Source organism: Phalacrocorax aristotelis, chromosome 1 (genome assembly GCF_949628215.1).
Source record: "Phalacrocorax aristotelis chromosome 1, bGulAri2.1, whole genome shotgun sequence".
In the NCBI taxonomy this organism is placed as follows: domain Eukaryota; kingdom Metazoa; phylum Chordata; class Aves; order Suliformes; family Phalacrocoracidae; genus Phalacrocorax; species Phalacrocorax aristotelis.
This window is the reverse complement of record NC_134276.1, coordinates 20,181,918-20,199,874: the sequence shown is the minus strand read 5'-3', so window position 1 is coordinate 20,199,874 and position 17,957 is coordinate 20,181,918. Positions and strand designations below refer to the sequence as shown.

The window sequence follows — 17,957 nt, the reverse complement described above, 5'->3', positions numbered from 1 at the left end:
GCTTGATATTGTCTCATTTTTGAAACACAGAATATCATTAAAGATTCTTTGTTTTCTGCCAGAACTGGGTGTTTCTGCCCTGGGATAAGCACAAGTAGTTGGTGTCTAACCACAATACCCTCCCAAAGGCAGTGCAGTGAAGACCTGATGGAAGGCAGCTCAGAGAGGTGCATGCTGCACCCCTGCCCACAGCTCGTCTCCCTTAAGTAATTTCACAGTGAGACCCACAGGGTCTTGTCTTCACTAGCTTTCGTAATACTTTTCTTACTACCAAAACCTCTTTGGGCAGCACATGCAACCTTGAAAAACAGCACAAAACTAAAAAAAATCCTCTGCTGCAGCTAAATAGACCCAATGTTTAAAGTATTTTGACCTTGGAAAGACAGAGATGGGACATGTTTTACTTTTTCAAGGTCACTGAATCAAGCTGGACGGTGACTGGAGAGAGAAAAACACATGATTTCCAGATGTCTCTTCCAAAGCTTTTCTACATTGGGAGATGGGCTTCTCCTTTTGCAAAGTGCAGAGGTGTGGCCAGCTCCAGAGCCACCTCCCTTCCTGACACATGCCATAGCCCTACACATGACTTTGAATGTCATCTGAACACACAACTTCCACAGAGGTCAGTGAACACAGGAGGACTCAGGCCTCAGGTATTTATTGCTTGTCTAGCTCAGCATAGCATCGTATACCTTGAGCCTGGTCCTACAGTTGCTGCAGTAAACTGACTCCAGCTGCAGCAAGTGCTGGGTTCCCCATGGATGGGGCGGTCCAAGATAAAAGCTGACCCTGCTTTAGCCAGGAGGTTGGACAAGAGGCCTCCTGAGATGAATTTTCCTATGGTCCTAATATGCAGGTTGCATGGATCTAAGTGCAAGGGTAAGGGATGGTGGAGGAAAGATGAGAGCCACAGAAACAGAGGTTCATGTTTGAACCACAGCTGACAGCCATTTCTCATCCTTCAAGTAAAAGATTGCGTTGCTCATGCTAGAAATTTCTACCTCTTCTTCCTGAGCATGAAATCAATTAAGCCACTGACTTTTGCAAAAGATTTCCCCTGGGATTATTTTTTTCTAGGAAGTGAAGATAAAGGGCAGAAGAATTTAGCTGGAAATAATTTTCATTTGAGCCCTCATACTGATACTCTAAACAAGCACAAACATACATTTTTTCACCCAAAGCCTGAGTGAATGCACAGTTATGGTTGTGCTGTGTTTTCTTTGGAAATTTAGTTAAGAGGATTAGAAGGCATTTGTTTAGTTTGATGTGCACATGTGCAAGACTGAGTGTTCAGTTCTGGGCAAAGATTTTTGAACCCAAAGCAAATTGTTTCCTCAGCAACTGTATTCCTTGGAAACAGAAAACTTTCCAAAATAGGTCTTTGCACTGACAAATATCTGCAGCTTGGTGAAAGCCTGCGAGTTTGCAGGGCACTGCTGTAGCATTTCAATAACACTTGAAAATAAACCTCAAAAAGCCAGAAACTACTGGGTCTTACTGTGCTTGGCCAGTAATTCCTTAATGATTTCCAGTAGAAAAGGCCTGGCTTTATTTCTATCCCAAGGCCCTTTTGAAGACCTGGATTTGGTAAGATGGAAATATGACCCTGTTATCTTAACTAGCTATGCATTTCCTCTGAAAAAACACACATCTGTTATCTTGATTTCCCTTCCCCTCATGCTCTCCCCTGCAGTCTCAAACCAGACCCTGGGGGGCGGGAGATGCCCCCCGCCGCACCCGGGAGGGACACAAGCCCTTCTGCCCGCTCTTCAAGGCTTAGTTCAGCTGCCCCACCCTTTATTTTGGCTATTTTTTCCCTCACGTTTAAAGCCCTCATCTTCGCACAATCTCCTCCCCAGGGCACAGCAGCGGGGACAGGCGCCGGGCTCCACCCTAGGCTTCCCGCCGCCTCCACCGGGCGGCCTGAGGAGCCGGGTGGAGGCGGGCGAGGGGCGGGTTAAAAGTGGCGGCAGGTGAACGAGGAGGGACCTTAAAGCTCCGGGACGGCGAGGCTGGGACTGGCCGCTCCGCAGGAACCAGCGGGCCCGGCGTTGAGCCCTGCCACCCGCCCGCGATACCCAGTCCCGGGAGCTGCCGGAGAGGCTGATCTTCCCCTGCAGTTGTGGGTACTGCTGAGGCGGGTGAGGGGCGCGGCGGGAGGGGGCGAACCGGCAGCTCCGGCGGCAGGGAGGGCCGTTCCCGCGCCTCCTCCGTGAGGAACGGGCCCGGTGGCGGCGGAAGGGGCGGGGGGGCGCGGTGGGGCAGGCCTAGCCCGCTCTCTCTCTCTGCGGCCACCGCCACACTTGTTGCATTGCGGCGCGGGGCTGGGGCCCGCCGCGGCGGAGCCGGGAGCCGTGGCGGCGCTGCCCGCCGCGGAGAGGGAGCGGAGGCCGCTGTGGAGTCGGACCGGGGCTGGGCCGCCGTGTGCGCTGCCCCACCTGTGCCTGATAGGATTTGTCCCCACTCGCTCCGGGAGCTCTCGGTTTCGCTTCCCGAGCTTAAGTATGAAGGGGAGTGCTTGAACCTCGCTTGAACCCGTTTTAATTGGGAATACTCTTGTCTCAGTTAATGATGCGTTTAACCTCTAACAACCTCTCTTTTTTTTTTAATTCACCTTCTCCCAGCAACTCTTTGTAAGCACGTTATGTGAAGTACCCGACCAGCTAGAAAACCAAGCAAAATAAAGGCTTCTGCAATTACAGGTAATTTGTGACACGCCTACAGATGTTAAGAGAGCTGCATGTGGGTAAACAGCTTGCATCAGTAAAACTGACAGGTCCTGTCAGTGTCTGATCATACACTGGAAACATTCCTCAGAATTACAGGGGGAATAGGAAATGAGAGGTGTGAATCAGAAAAAAATGTATTTCTGAGTATCGGGGCTGGAGAAGATCGCACAAGGAATGAGTACTCAAGCCCTTAAATAAAACGCGAGGGGCGTGTTGGAGTAGGGGCAGGAGCGCTTGCTTGGCTTGCAGCAGTAGCTGCTAGCTGACCATGTTCCTGTGGCATGCTTGGCATGGCTGCCTTACCTACCCATCATTGGGCTTCCCTAGATTGGGTGTTACTTTTCCAACATCTTGTGTTGAAGAACCTATCTTCCCCCTCCCCCCTGCAATAGAAGAATTAATTTTGCTGTCTTGTGCTCTGTTGGTTTTCACTGTGTAGCCTGGAAGTACTCTAAGAGAACAGGCAAAGGGTTGAAAGAAGGAAGTCGCCTTTTGGCTTAAGAATACTCTTTTAAACCCACTTTTCGTTACTTTGATCACTAATGAGATTTTATTGGCTCTATGCTGTGTGAAATATGAGGGTTTGGGCCCAGATTCTGTTTGGGATTAGCATGGTGTATGTGTGTGCACTGAGCTGAGAGCAGAATAAAATGTTTTCATCCTTGATTTTGTTGGAGAAGTTATATGTGGTTTCTAGTATCTCTTGCTCTTCACTGTTCAGCCTGGAAACCCTGCTTACCAGATACTTACCTTGAAGAGTCCCAGAGGAAAGGCAGCAGGCAGAAGGTTGTGCACATGACTCTTAGGTTTAGCTTTGAGGACACGGTGGGCCAAGCCTCAGCCTGGAAGAAGGAGGCACCTCAGTGTGTTAACTAGGTATTGCAATGTGATTTTCCAGGTGGGATTTCCAATGCGCTTGCAGAGCCATGAGGTTACACCTCTACTGCCTGTGTCCAGCTTTCTGGGAGACTTCTGGGTGAAATTGCACAGTGAAAAAAGTATAGTAGACTATCTCAGTAGCTGGAAAAATAGCAGCACTTTGAGATATACATACGAGGTCTTAATAAGAGTCATTATGTAAGCTCAGTTGGTACCTGTGAGTAAAGCGGAAGCTTTACAAGGTGATTTTTTTTGTGTTATTCATGTGAACAGTTCCAGTTAAATCAGTGGTCCCAGAAAATGAATGGAACAGGAGCATGGGTCAAATCTTTGTTTTTTCTTTTGATGTTTTTCCTTGTTCTGTTCCTCACTGCTTTTAATTGTTATTTAATGATGACTGATGAGTTATCTGAAAGGAGAACTGTGACTCTTGTCTGGCTGAACACCAGTTTGTCTAAGGAAAAGCTTGAAGTGATGATATATGAGGAGAGATTATATGCTGTCAAAACAGAAGGAATGTGGAAAAAGAAACACATAAACTATTAATTGTTAAAAGACAACTGGAAAACTAATTCTATTCCTTATCTCATACAAATGTTTCTTCCTGTAATAGATTTTTTTAAAAAAAGGAAGAAGTCGCTTTTGTCTTCACTTTTGATGAAAAAATGTAATAAAATACATGTTCAAGGAAAAGCTGCACCTCAGTATAGAATCTTGGTGTTTATAAATTTAATTAGCATTTCCAAAAGGGTGTAAAAGTGTGTGAAAGAGACAGTGACTTTCCAATTTCATAGGAAATGGTACATTGAAGTGGGAGTGGGCAGGTTTGTAGAGGGGATGTAGATATTTGCCTGGGTCTAGGGGGAAGGAAATAGGAATTAAATAACAGGTTAAAAAAAATACATAAAACTGTCGTAACTAAAGTTGCTCTTTTCATCACTGGGAGCAGGGCACGCTGTGTATAAAAATTTCTTTTAAAATATGGTAAATAGAACACTTGCATCAGTGAATATATAGTCCTTAGAAATTTGTTTTTGTTTCAAAGCAAGAAATTTAAAGGATATTTTGAAGGAAAGGTTTACAGTGGAAAATGGCTGGGAGGGGCCAAATCCTAATAGGACTGGTGCTGTTTTGTTATGCCTTCAAGTGTACCTGGCACTTCTGATTTCCTGTTTTCCACAAGTGGAGTAAATTCTGTGGAGAGACTGTGCAGAGATGTTCTGGAGGATGGTAATCCTCCACTTACAGTTGTAGGCCCATAAAATAGCTATGGGTATTTCCAAACATGCTTAGAAGACTACTTAAAACTTGTGTAAGGGCATGAATACAGGGCAGTCATAAGGGGGTCGTCGTGGGTAGAACTGGACCCTTAATGCTGTTGATACTTAACTAGCATACTTCTTTTAAACATCTATCTACATACATATTGGGTCCTAATCTGTTGTGTTAAAGGGCTATCTCTGGGTGTCACACAGGGTTTAATTAGAGCAATGAATGTCTCCTGTTTTCATGAACTTGAGTAGAAGAAAAGTACAATTCTTGCAGTGTTCAGACCTGCAGCTGTCAGAGGTTTCCTGTTCCTTGATTAGTCTTTGCCTGTTCTTGTGTCAAATCAGATATACTGTAACTCCTCTGTCATGGCTCTTCTATTCTCTAGTTTCCACTCTGATCTGGAGATAGATGTTCAGAACAAAGTTTAAGAGCTACTACAGAACTGCACAGGCTTTTGTCATTGTTAAACTGCTCTTTTGATCTTTATTAATTTGTTTAGGAAAGAGGCAGAGTTGTTGATACTTCAGAGTGCTCCAGCTGCATGTTCCTTGAAGTTTTTAATGTACAGCTGTAGAATTAAAATAGCTGGAAGCTGCCTAGAATACTGAAATTAAAGGATTTTGGTTGCCTAAGTCCAAGTTCAAAGCTGCGTCTTCTTACACTTTGAACTCTGCATTAAAGCTATAGAAACATAGGGAGCTGTATTCTTTTTCAGGCAGCTGGAGTACCCTGGATGATTGAATTCAAGTTCTGTACTTCCAGTTTTGAACTGGTTCCTATCTGTCTTAGTCCACTGATAAAAGTATGAATCTGTGAAGCCTATAATTGTAGTGGAGCATTTCAGAACAGCCCAGTGAGATGGTGAGATTTTATTATCCCCAGTTTAATGTCTGGGAAACTGAGGCATGGGGCAGGCTGACAAATTAAATAGGAAGTCTGAGAGAGTTAGCAAGTAATTGCTGTAGCCTGTATGCCACCCTTTCTTGGTGAAATTAAAGGATGCCATCTTTGAAAGACATTAATTTGTATTTATTAGAGGCTTCCTTGGTTCAGTCCTGGCAATGCTGCTGTTCTTGTGGTACAGCACCAAAACTAACTCAGCAATAGGAATAACAAAATCGACACACTAACAAATGAAGTGCTTGCTGTTTACTCACCAATAAACTAGACCTCAGGTTGGCAGGGTGAAGGTATGCTGATACAAAACTGCTGAAATCCAGATTTGTGTGTTCTTCAAATCTGGGTATGAAACGACATATACAGCCCTAGGACACCTTGATGCTGGTTATCAGCCCCCATATGAGCTAGTGCTCTCAGTGTAACTGTTCAGATCAAGACTGGAAGTGAAAGTTGTGTCAGCAGTGCCTTTGGATGCGCACTGAACCTCAACATACAGCAATACTTCTTGTGTGAAGTTGGGTGATAAACTAATTTTGGTAATGATCTTGGGTCTGATGCAGTTTAAGTGTTCTAAAGCTTTTCTATGGCAAAACTTCTGCATTAGAACTACCATTCTTAGGCATCTGAGTTATCTTTGTCCCCAGCATGTGGGGAGGGACACTCAGGATCAGTGCTTTTTTGCTTAAAGATTATCTTGGTTAATGCATTCCCACATGGGATAAAGTGACTTTTGGCCTGGTGGACTGCTGATCTTGTGTCAGTATCTGGAGGCTGATGCTGAAAGTGGCAGAATGTCACACTGGACTGGTAACTTTTGGTACACCCTACACTAAAATTCTAATAGGAGTAGAGGCATTGTGAACACCCTGTACACTTCTGTGTAATTCTAGTAGAATAAGTAAATTGGTATCCAGTTTGTAGCTGTGGGGAGAAGGGTATAATTGTACTCTGAATTTATGTGTAAGTTGGCATACTGTGGACATCTTGACTGGGACTCTTAGAAGTTCCTATAGCATAAGCAAATATTGTAATACTTGCTAACTACTTTTTTGCTTGGTAATACCCTGTAGCAGCAAGTGCCATGCTGTTTATGTGAAAGGAATGTATCTTCTGTTGGTTTTACCTTCGCTGTGTTCTAGTTGTGGCTTGCAAAGCTGTGGATTTAACCATTGACTAATGATTTCCAGTATAACAGTCTTTAACAGAGTCGAAAAAGCATCTGTTAACGAGCTGTACTCAAACACAGGAGCTCAGTGATAATTGTCCTTAGTGTTGTGAATTGCAGGGATTTTTTACAGGGTGGATTCACTGCACTGTGATTGCGGTTTAATGTAGGCTTATAGGAGCTAGCTTTAAAGTAGAAGGCAGTCTAGCCATGGCAGCACAGAGTTCAAAACAACGCTGCCCCGAAGCTGTTGGAATACAGAAACAGTTAAGCTGTAGTTCTTTTCTTGCTGCTGTCTAGCCTCCTAGTGAAAAACCAGAACAAACAAAACCACAAAAAAACTCAAACAAAGAAAAAAGTAAAAAATAAAACAACCCCACACCAAAACTAAACTCAAAACAAAATACCTACTTATGTGCTTCTGTGTTGTGGGATCATATAGAACCATTTTGCTTGTAACAAACTTCAGTGGAGCATGGCAATCTTCTATGATTGTCTTTTTGTCTCCTATTGTAATAGCCATATACTATCATGATCCTCTGAACGTTCTGCTGCCAGCTGGACCTTCTGTGCCTTTTCAATAGAGATCTGTGCTGGGGCTTGGGAAGGCTTATTTTCATGCCCAGTTGCAATTTTTTAAAGGAAAATTTAACACTTAAAGATAATACTCCTGTGTTAGAATGGGTTCTAAATGCTCAGTTACTCAACCTTGCTGACTCCAGCTATCTTCTGTTTTTCCCAGCTTCTTCCTTTATAACAAGTCCTTATCCTCATTTCTACTTTACTTTTTCCCCAAAAAAATTCACCTAAGCTTTCTTGTCTTTAACTTATTCTTGTACTGTGCTGTACTTCTGAGACCAGCAAACCAGGTAAGTCTTTGATGGCCTACATAATATTAATTCTGTAGGCATTTAGCTGGATTTGCCTCTGTAGAAATAGTATCTGCACTGGCTCTGAAAATGAGAATTACCACCTGTTAAAGGGAAGTAGCTTTCCTGCTTTATTCTCCTTTGGTCAGCAAGACAGTTAATGTTTTACTTGCTAGTAAAAAGGTCTTAAAATCAAGTATCTGGAGGAAAGATAACCTACAGTGATGAGTCCACATCCTAGCTTTTGAGTACATTAGGAGTAAATGAGCCATCACATCAGTACAGATAGCCCAAACCTGATGTTTAGCTAGAGTGATCTGCACCGATGGCTTAACAGCATGAAGGGCCATACTCTGTTAACTTAAATTCTGCTTGGGTCACTGTGTCTGTTTATTGGACAGAGGTGGGCACTTCAGCAGTCTGTCTTGCCTTCATTAGACCCTCTAAATTGCATTGATGAGAGCAGGTTAAAGTCAGCTAGTAAGAAACACTGGGACCAAAGCATCTGGGTGGAATTCAGGCTGCCTGAATATGGCCCCGCAATCTTAACTCTGCCACCCTTCAGGGAGAAGATAGTGAGACTCGCTGGTATCTGGTCAGTGCCTGTATCAATCTCTGGAGGGTTCCAGAAGTCATATGACTCTCACCAGCATGAAAACAAGCCTGAGAGGCCATGAAGGTACAGCAACAGGGGGCAAAGGTTGGTGACTAACTCGGCAAGCAGCAGAAAGAATAGTAGATGGTGGCAGGAGGAGCTGCAGAGATAGTTGGAGGATTTGGAAAGGTAGGTGGGAATGGTGAAGGGGGGAGGGTTTGGGCAGATATGAAAGACAAAAGCTTTATTGGGAAGGAGAAGAAATGTCACTAGGAGACTTGGGGCGAAAGGCTGCCTCTCCAAAGTGTGGTGGCTTTTCTTGCATCATTCCAGGTACAGACGTGCTTTTGCTAGAATTGAAGCACCATGTTTTGGCTTAGCAAGCACAATATATTCTCAGATCAGTTGGAGCAAATCAGATGAATAGTATAGTTTCATGATGTATTGGCCTCAGCAATAAAGCTTTGCCAACTGCTCTTCTCCACTGGCTGCTCATTCTTACCCATGCTTTGCAATTTGCAGCCTTTTTTTAAATGAAGTTGTGCTTTTCAGATGCTTTGTGGGTCTGTGCTATAAAGCAGATTGGTGAAATAGATCAGGTTTAAAAAAACCCACAAGCATACTAGTACTGGAAATAACTTTTGTACGAGGCACTGGATTTATAATGCTCCCCCACAAAGTTGCAGGAGGTGAACTGCAGTGTGACCTCAGGAGCAAACAGTGGTGGGAAAGCATCTTGAGCGAACTTTGCCACTGAAGACAACCCAGAGGCACTTGTATTTTGAACCCCCTTTGCAGGGAGACAGGAAGGAGCAATTACATGAGGAAACAAATCCTCGTGAAGTTGTAATAACAGAAAGGCAGCGGTATCGGTGTACAGTGAGAGGTGAAGCATAAGAAATGGCTTATGAGGCGGGGATACACAGGTTCCGCTTCTCAGCCTCCCATGCTGACAGGCAGGGAAAAGAAGGAGCAATACCTGAGAGAGGAAATGCAAGGAGTCTGGCGGAATTAAAGGATGAGTGAATGATGTGTGTAATACCACAGTTTACATGGTGCCAGTCTTTTCCAGTGTTTATATTCAGGTGTGCATGAGTATTTCGAGTACTAATACTTAGTTGTAGTGTCATTTTACAAGTACTGTAATTGCAATGTGTGTGTGATAATAACAGAGAAAACTAATAAAGTTATAACTGTTCCTTTGTTTAACATACAATGATCTCCAAAGCAAATCCTGAAAGAAAGGCTAGTCTGACTGATGAAAAAATCAGATGGCAAAAAAAGGGATGGAAACAAATATTTGAAAATCTGGCTAGTATATTTTGTAAGTATCTCTGGTATTAAGGGTCTTTCCTGTGCCCTCATAGGGTTGTTAACCTACAGAGATTTTTCTCTATATCTGTATGCTAATGAAAAATAAACTTTCTTCTTGGAAAAATAACCTAGCAAGACAGGAAAGGTAACTCTGTTTCCAGGACTGTTTTCAGACAGATACAGAGGTGATGACCCACATAGATACTGCATCCTGAAGGAGGCTCAGGAAAGGTTCTCTCCAAGAAAATTTTTTCTCCAAAGAAAATCTTGGGTCCCCCCTCTTGGTTTTCACCTGCTGAAGTATAACACCACACAGTCAACCAACATAATCTGAGGGAAATGTAGTTCATGGAACCAGTGAAGGGAGATTACACTTATATTCCAATACTCAAGAAAAAAAACACTTGCATTTGTATAATAATTAAATGTCCTCATTTTCCCTGAGCTGTTGTGTTCTTTGACTGATGCTCTATATTACTGTATGTGACTTACAGCAGAATTGTATATAATCAGCGAAGCAGAAAGGTTTTTGGTGTTATTCAGAATGGGAGTGTGATGCAGAAGATAACTGCAAATGAATGTTGTAATTTTCTTCCTCATGCAATGTGACCCAGCTCAAGGTTCAGGAAATTATAAAAATTCTGTCATGTGACAGATATGATGGCCTTTGTGTCAGTGGCTGTTCTTCTCTAGAAATCTTGAAAATGTGGTTTTGCCTATCGGTGCCCTGTGCTGTAAATGCCAAAGAACGATCATCTTTGAGATGCAAACAAACAGACAAAGTTGAGAAATAAGAGTCGAGGAATTTCAGAGCAAAGAGATCTGTGACCACTTTTAGAGGGTCCTGGCTGACAGGCACAAGAAATGCTGGTTTATTTAATTCAGAATAGCTTGCAAACTAACTTTTTGTAAATCCACCTGAAGTGGAGGGGTGGGGGGGAGGTGTGCTGAAATGCCTCTGAATGCTTTCTGTGAAAGGCTCTTGTTTGTGGAAGTTAAGCAAACCCAGACAATTGTGATGTTCCTGGGGAGACATGTGGGAGACAAAGGTGAAATCCTTCAATTCATTACAGTCAAAGTTCTTTGAAACTCATCTACTGGAAAGCGCATGCTTCTGTTGAAAAGTCTCTGAGCTACTGCTGGCCTGTCTGAATGCTTCAAATGTTGGATTTAGCATGCTCCCAGCCTCTGGAATGTCTCCCCTATTGTAGGAGCAATGCAGTCTGTGTTAGGAGGGGAAGGGAAAAAAAGAAAATCACCTGACAGGCGTTGACAATGAAGGAGTCTCTGTCTAGTTCCCCCAGCCTCTCTGTAGTTAGTGGAGTGAAATGGCAATTTTAGGATGGATCTTTAAGCACTGGTTTTAAACATTCGGCTCAAGATGAGCTGGATAATGACCAAGACCTCATCTTCACTGCCTCAAGCTACTGTGTTTTCTTCCAATTAACAATATAGAACCCTGGAGTCACATTTTTTTTAAATCTGTGAAAGCAGGCTATCCAGGCCTGCTGGTGGAAGATGCAGAGCATCAGCAGCAGTTCTTCAAGGTCTGTCTGTGTTGCTGGAATGTACTCATGAAAATGTTGTGTACACTCTAAGGATGAGGCAACTTTGCTTCATTTATATAGGAATTCTAGCTGTCTAACAATTTCTTCTTTTAACATAACACCTACCTTCCTTTTGCTGATTTCATCTTCTTTTGTTACTGTTATCAAGCTACTAAAGTTGTACTTTTAATTTAAGGCTGTTTTCATTGAGTTCTTGTCTGCTTTACCTACTTAATGTGGCTAGTAGCTGTTTTCAGTTGGCAAATACACCTAGAAGTCAAATGAATCTGATACCATGTGTGTAATCAAATAATGAAATATTACCTGCTGATACATGATTGGATTATTATTTATGACCACTTATAAGTAAGCCTACTGCATCAACAAAATGTTACCACAGCCAATGGATATCCTGCAATTGTATGATATTGCCCTTATTTTATACCACATGCTTGATGGTATTTGTCTCCTATCTTGATTAGTTTTGTTTATTTGTCTTGTTTTAGGTGAACGATTAAAACAAGATAATGGATTGGGGATCTCTGCATACCATTTTAGGAGGTGTAAACAAGCACTCCACCAGCATCGGGAAGATATGGCTCACAGTGCTGTTCATCTTCCGTATCATGATCCTGGTTGTGGCTGCAGAGAGAGTCTGGGGAGACGAACAAGATGACTTTGTCTGCAACACACTTCAACCTGGTTGCAAGAACGTTTGCTATGATCACTTTTTCCCCATCTCTCACATCAGACTCTGGGCCCTGCAGCTGATCTTTGTTTCCACACCTGCACTGCTGGTGGCCATGCATGTAGCGTACAGGAGGCACGAGAAGAAAAAGCAGTTCAGAAAGGGAGACCAGAAGTGTGAATACAAGGACATTGAAGAAATCAGAAAACAGAGGTTTCGTATTGAGGGCTCCTTGTGGTGGACATACACCAGCAGCATCTTCTTCAGACTGGTCTTTGAAGCAGTCTTCATGTATGCATTTTATTTTATGTACGATGGGTTCCGAATGCCTCGCTTAATGAAGTGTAATGCTTGGCCCTGCCCCAACACAGTAGACTGCTTTGTTTCTCGACCCACTGAAAAGACGGTGTTTACTATTTTCATGATCGCTGTGTCCAGCATTTGCATTCTTTTAAATGTTGCTGAATTATGTTACTTAATGGCAAAATTTTTCCTCAGAAGGTCTAAAAGAGCAGGAAATCCAAAACATCACCCCAACCATGAGAATAAGGAAGAAACCAAACAAAATGAAATGAATGAGTTAATATCTGATAGCTGCCAGAACACTGTTACAGGATTTTCAGGTAGCTAAGGTGGTGGCAATGCTGGCGTTCATTCTTTTTGGGGTGAGTGTTCTTTGTTTAAAGGCTGCAAATGCAATTTGTTATATGAAACAATTTAAGTTGGGTGAGACTTTGATACGTAGTGTCAGGTGTCAATTATGTGCATGTCTGAAAAAAGTCAGGGCAGCCTAAACACAAAAATGTGAGGATTAAATAGGAGAGTGTATCTTCCTATGAGTACCCGTACAAGCTGACTCTGAGAAGTGAGGAACTCACTAATACCTTCATGCTGGCACAGCTCCTGAAAATGCAACAGCAATAAGAACAAAATACTTTCCAAGCTAGATAATGTAGTATTACAAGATGTTTTGTAATAGTGATAGTTTTTACTTGTGAACTGACAATTAAAATATTTTTCTAAAATCTAAGATTCCATGTTACTTAAGGTGCTTATAGTACACAACTGACTGCATTGTTGTTTCTTAACCAGGCGTACACACATGAACTCTTGTAATAGCATATTCACAGGGAGGAGGCAGCAACAGGCTACACTCTTACAGCTTTGCAAGCATTGAGGCTGGACAGGTATCCTGAGACGCTTGCATATACACTGCTGGCTCTAGGGGAAGTTGCATGAAAGCCCACCATGTGTAGTGTGGATAATTGAGGTAGCTAGGTCCTGAGTGCAAAGTCACGCCTGAAACCAGCATAACAATATAGATAGAGCCTAAGTAGGCTTGCTTTAAACATCTAGCAGACCTGGTAATCTTATTGATCTTTTACCTGCATACTACCAGTTTTATAGCAATGTCCATAACTTTATGTAAATGTTTTCCTCTGATGTATTAGCTGTATTTTTATTTCTTTATGCTATATCACATCATGGAACTCTTGGTTTTGATTTGTTTGCTTTTTTTTTTGGTGGTAGACTGATGGTGCTGTTATGAAACTAGGGCTCTTTGGTTTGAAGGACATGGAAAAGTATCACTGGAAAGAGCAAGTTTTCTCAATAAAAGGCAAACACTTTAACCTTTCTCAATGAAGTGGAAGTCTGTATGTCAATGCTAGTGAGATCTTAAGCAGGACAAGTGCTTATGAAGACCTGTTTTTAAGCAGGGACTTTACATCCACAGCGCATGCAGCCTGTACACCCCCCCGTTCCCAGCTAGAGCAGTGATGCCCTAATTAATTCTGTTGTCCATACCCTGATGGAGGTGCCCATAGAACTCCTGAGTGCACGGGTGTATGTGCCTGGGGGAGGGTTGTGCTGTCAACAGCAGGAGATCCCAAAGGTCAAAGAGGTGGGTGTAGTACACGACCCTAGCTGTAGTGTCTTGTGTGTGTTTCCTATGCTGGATCATATTTTACATGAGTGCAAATGGATTAGCATTGTTGGGTTTGTATCGTGGAGCTCCTCTTTCAAGGGGCATAACAAAGAGCAGGTATTGCCAGAAGCAGAGGTTACCCTCAGTGTGGTTTGCCTCTTGCCATTGTATCCCACTTTTTCTTACAGGTGCCAGCATAGCTTTGTGTGTGTCCATGCTGTAAGTGGGTTTGAGTTGGTTGGTTGTTTTATGTGTGGCCAGCAGAACCCTAACAGGGTGCAGGCACAAGCAATGGGACAGAGAAAATACCTAGAGTCAGCTCTGTCCCTGCATGAGGGCCTGAGCTGAGCCCTGTCACTTACCTGTTCTCTTCCACTGCCAAACTCCTGATCTTTCCTGTCTTCGCAGCATGTTTTTTCTTTAATTGCTGTTGTGAAAACAAAATTGCTGCTAGTCTTCTGGATGTGTCTACCAGCAAGCTCAAAAAATATACACAAAACTGTATATTAGTGTGCTTGTATTGTCTACAGACTGAAAATACAAGAAGTGAAAAGTGCTACAAAAGCTTGCACATTCTGGGTGGCTCTGTTGTGGCTGCCTCCCCAGGCTCCACGTCCTGCTATGGCAATGGTTTAAATCTTTACTTAATAGAGCTGCTCCTTCAGGATTGGGAAGGTGGGTGCTCAGGCTGTGCCTTGCCGGATTGCCCCCCAATCTGCCCAGGGGCAAACAGTGAGGGCTCGGGCCTCGTGTTGTGCTGATCCCAGGGCATGGAGACACAGATACTTCTTTTCCAGAACTGTGTTTCACAGAGCAACTTGAGCTATGGACTTCCCAGGGCATCTGCAAATCACGTACCATATAGTGAACATGAATGGAGGTCAGTTAATGGTTATCCTGATCATGTCTCACCACTTTTAGTGATCAAATTGAAATAGCCATATGCTGAACATCAATAAACCTGGAAAACAACATAAGGCAGATATTTTTCCTTAAATGGAGGAGGGGTAGTTTTTCTTGGTCTACAATAAAAGTGCAGGCCTGGCAAATGGGAATATGACAATAGTGTTCTCTATGAGATTTTCATTTCCTGCTTACAGGTTTTCAAACAGTGGTTTTTATTCCAGAAGTTGGATTTTTCTAGAAGATCAGTTCCATGTCTGTTGTTACTTTAAGCCTGGATAAATGGGCAAAGTTTAAATGAAATTGGGCACATGCGGTCCTTTGTGCACCCGCACAACTATTTGCATGGCCGTGCTGTAATGGGGTTTGGGTTAGTTCAACTTCCATGCACGGTCGCAGGACCTGGTAGGGTACAGTCAAGCAACACTGCTGTGCTCCTCGGGTGTCCCGGCAGCCAGACGGGTCAGGAGCAAGTGTGCCAGTCCCTGTCCAACCTATGCAAGGGCGGCTGTAAATCAAAGAGCTGGAGCTTATCCAAGGCTTCACTAGTGCTAAGTCATTGACTCAGCCGGAAGGACCCGTTGTGGCTGAGATGTGCTTGGCTGGGATCTTACCCTGATTTCAGGCACTATCCTTTGTCTGAAACATCCCCTGACTTTTGTTACCACCAGGGAAAAGTCCCTGGTGGTTTTAGTGCCCTCTAAATAATTCTTCATCTCCTGTTGTGTTAGGCTGAAGAGGATAGCCTCATGAGGAAATGGCAGCTTTCAGTGTCTTGTTTCTCCAAGTCACCTCCCCACCACCTGCCTGTCTTGTGGCCTGAGCAGGGGAGGCAGCTGTGTTTGGCAGGGTGGTAGGTAACCCCTTCTGCAGGGAAAAGCTGAGCTGCTTTTCTTGGTTTCAGACCTCCTCCTGCATCTTCGCAAGATTCTTGAGGCTGGTTGGGGCTGCTGTGAATCACAGAGCACACCTGCTCCCAGCCCTTCTATGTGCCTGCCCTTGCTCCTACCTTGTAGCCATTGCCTGGGGGGAGGGTCTGCTCCCCCAAATCTCTGACCCACTGGTGACTGGCAGTTTGTACTGTACTGGCACAAGCATCACCCCGCGGTAGTTCAGCCAGTTTCTCTTGATGGCAGCTGGCTTAATTGTCCCTGCCCATCCCTGCTTCATCTCCCCACCCTGTGATTTCCCCTTTGTTATGCCTCGGGCAGAAATTGCTTAAATTGGCTGTGGTGCCAAGCGATTAATCAGAGCCTCTGGAAAAGCTCGCTTTCAAATTCCCAGCATCCCCTCCCACCCTGGTATCTTGCTTTCCTATCAAACAGGTAGGAGCCATGACCATGCAGCAGCGCCTGCCTGACTCTGCTCCCATTACACACAACAGCCCTTGACTCCAGCCGCACTGCATGCCCTCCTCCATCCCTCCCTCTTCTCCGCCCAGCACCCCTGCAACTTTGGCTTTGTTTTTCCATTGTCCTAAGCCCTAAGCCCTGCATGCCAAAATGCTAAATGCAAATGAGACCAGTTTCAGGATGGTCTGAACCCACCCTCCTCCTTTTGCATAGTTAGGCTGCCTACCCTACCCCACACACTGCAGCCGCAAGCTCTTCACTGCCAGGTCAGAGCGAGTTTGGCTCCCCCAGCCCCTCTGCGAGCAGATTCTGCCAGTGCATGTCATTCATGCTGACCCATCCTTGCCCTGTGATGGTGTGGTGGAAAGCACCACCACAGTCAACACGAGGCAGACCTTTGCTCTTGATTAGTTGGTATATTTTTCTTTACCATTGTTACCTCTATTTTCCCTAGTGGCCCAACACTTCATTACAGTGCTCCTGAAATAAATCTATTTCACAGAATCATAGAATGGTTTAGGTTGGAAGGAACCTTTAAATGTCATCTAGTCCAACCCCCCCCCTGCAGTGAGCAGGGACATTGTCAATTAGATCGGGCTGCTCAGACCCCTGTCCAACCTGACCTTGAATGTTTCTAGGGATGGGGCATCTACCACCTCTCTGCGCAACCTGTTCGTGTTTCACTGCCTGCATTGTAAAAAATGTCTTCCTTATATCTAGTCTAAATCTACCCTCTTTTACTTTAAAACCTTTACACCTTGTCCTATTGCAACAGGCCCTGCTAAAAAGTTTGTCCCCAACTTTCTAATAAGCCCCCTTTAAGTACTGAAAGACAGCAATAAGGTCTCCCTGGAGCCTTCTCTCCTACAGGCTGACCAACCCCAACTCTTTCAGTCTGTCTTCATAGGAGAGGTGTTCCATCCCTCTGATCATTTTTGTGACCCTTCTCTGGACCCACTCCAACAGGTCCGTCTTTCCTGTGCTGAGGGCTCCAGAGCTGGACAAAATACTCCAGGTGGGGTCTCACCAGAGCAGAGCAGCGGGGCAGAATCACCTCCCTCGACCTGCTGGCCATGCTTCTTTTGATATGGTTGGCTTTCTGGGCTGCAAGCGCACATTGCCAGCTTGTGTCCAGCTTTCCATTCACAAATAGTACCCCCAAGTCCTTCTCCGTAGGGCTGTTTTCAATCCCTTCATCCCTCAGCCTGTACTGATATTGGGGGTTACCCAGCTCAGGTGCAGGACCTTGCACTTGGCCTTGTTGAACCTCATGAGATTCACACAGACACACTTCCTGAGCTTGCCCAGGTCCCTCTGGATGGCATCCTGTCAGTCATGTCAACTGCACCACTCAGCTTGGTGTCATCTGCAAACTTGCTGAGGGTGCATCTTGCTGTGTCATTGATGAAGATATTAACCAGTACTGGTCCCAATAAGGACCCCTGAGGGACACCACTTGTCACCGATCTCCATTTGCACATTGAGCTGTTGACCACTATCCCTGGATGTGACCATCTAACCAACTCCTCGTCCACCCATCAAATCCCTATCTCTCCAATTTAGAGAGAAGGATGCTGTGGGGACCATGTCAAAGGCCTTACAGAAGTCCAGATAGATGACATCCGTAGCTCTTCCCTTGTCCGCTGATGCAGTCACTCCATCATAGAAAACCACTAGGTTGGTCAGGCAGGACTTACCCTTGGTGGAGCCATGCTGGCTGTCTCAAATCACCTCCCTGTCCTTCATGTGCCTTAGCATAGCTTCTAGGAGGATCTGTTCCATGATCTTCCCAGGCACAGAGGTGCGGCTGACGCCCA

The 17,957-nt window shown here is 44.3% G+C and overlaps 1 protein-coding gene across 6 annotated transcripts; it reads left to right on the top strand.

Moving 5' to 3' along the window:
* The first annotated feature begins 1,857 nt into the window (after positions 1-1,857).
* Positions 1,858-13,595, top strand: LOC142052728 (gap junction beta-6 protein). 6 transcript variants are annotated; one of them, XR_012658961.1, is made up of 3 exons: positions 1,858-2,126; positions 2,625-2,702; positions 11,777-13,595. XR_012658961.1 is itself a non-coding variant. In XM_075083262.1 (2 exons), exon 2 carries the CDS (start codon positions 11,798-11,800, stop codon positions 12,587-12,589), a length of 792 nt encoding a protein of 263 aa, XP_074939363.1. In that variant the 5' UTR covers positions 2,624-2,702; positions 11,777-11,797; the 3' UTR covers positions 12,590-13,595. The 6 variants fall into 6 exon arrangements, 3 of the variants coding, with proteins under 3 accessions (XP_074939363.1, XP_074939373.1, XP_074939379.1); XR_012658962.1 differs by having other exon boundaries at positions 1,951-2,122; XR_012658964.1 differs by lacking the exon at positions 1,858-2,126 and adding an exon at positions 2,342-2,502.
* The last annotated feature ends 4,362 nt before the right edge of the window (positions 13,596-17,957 follow it).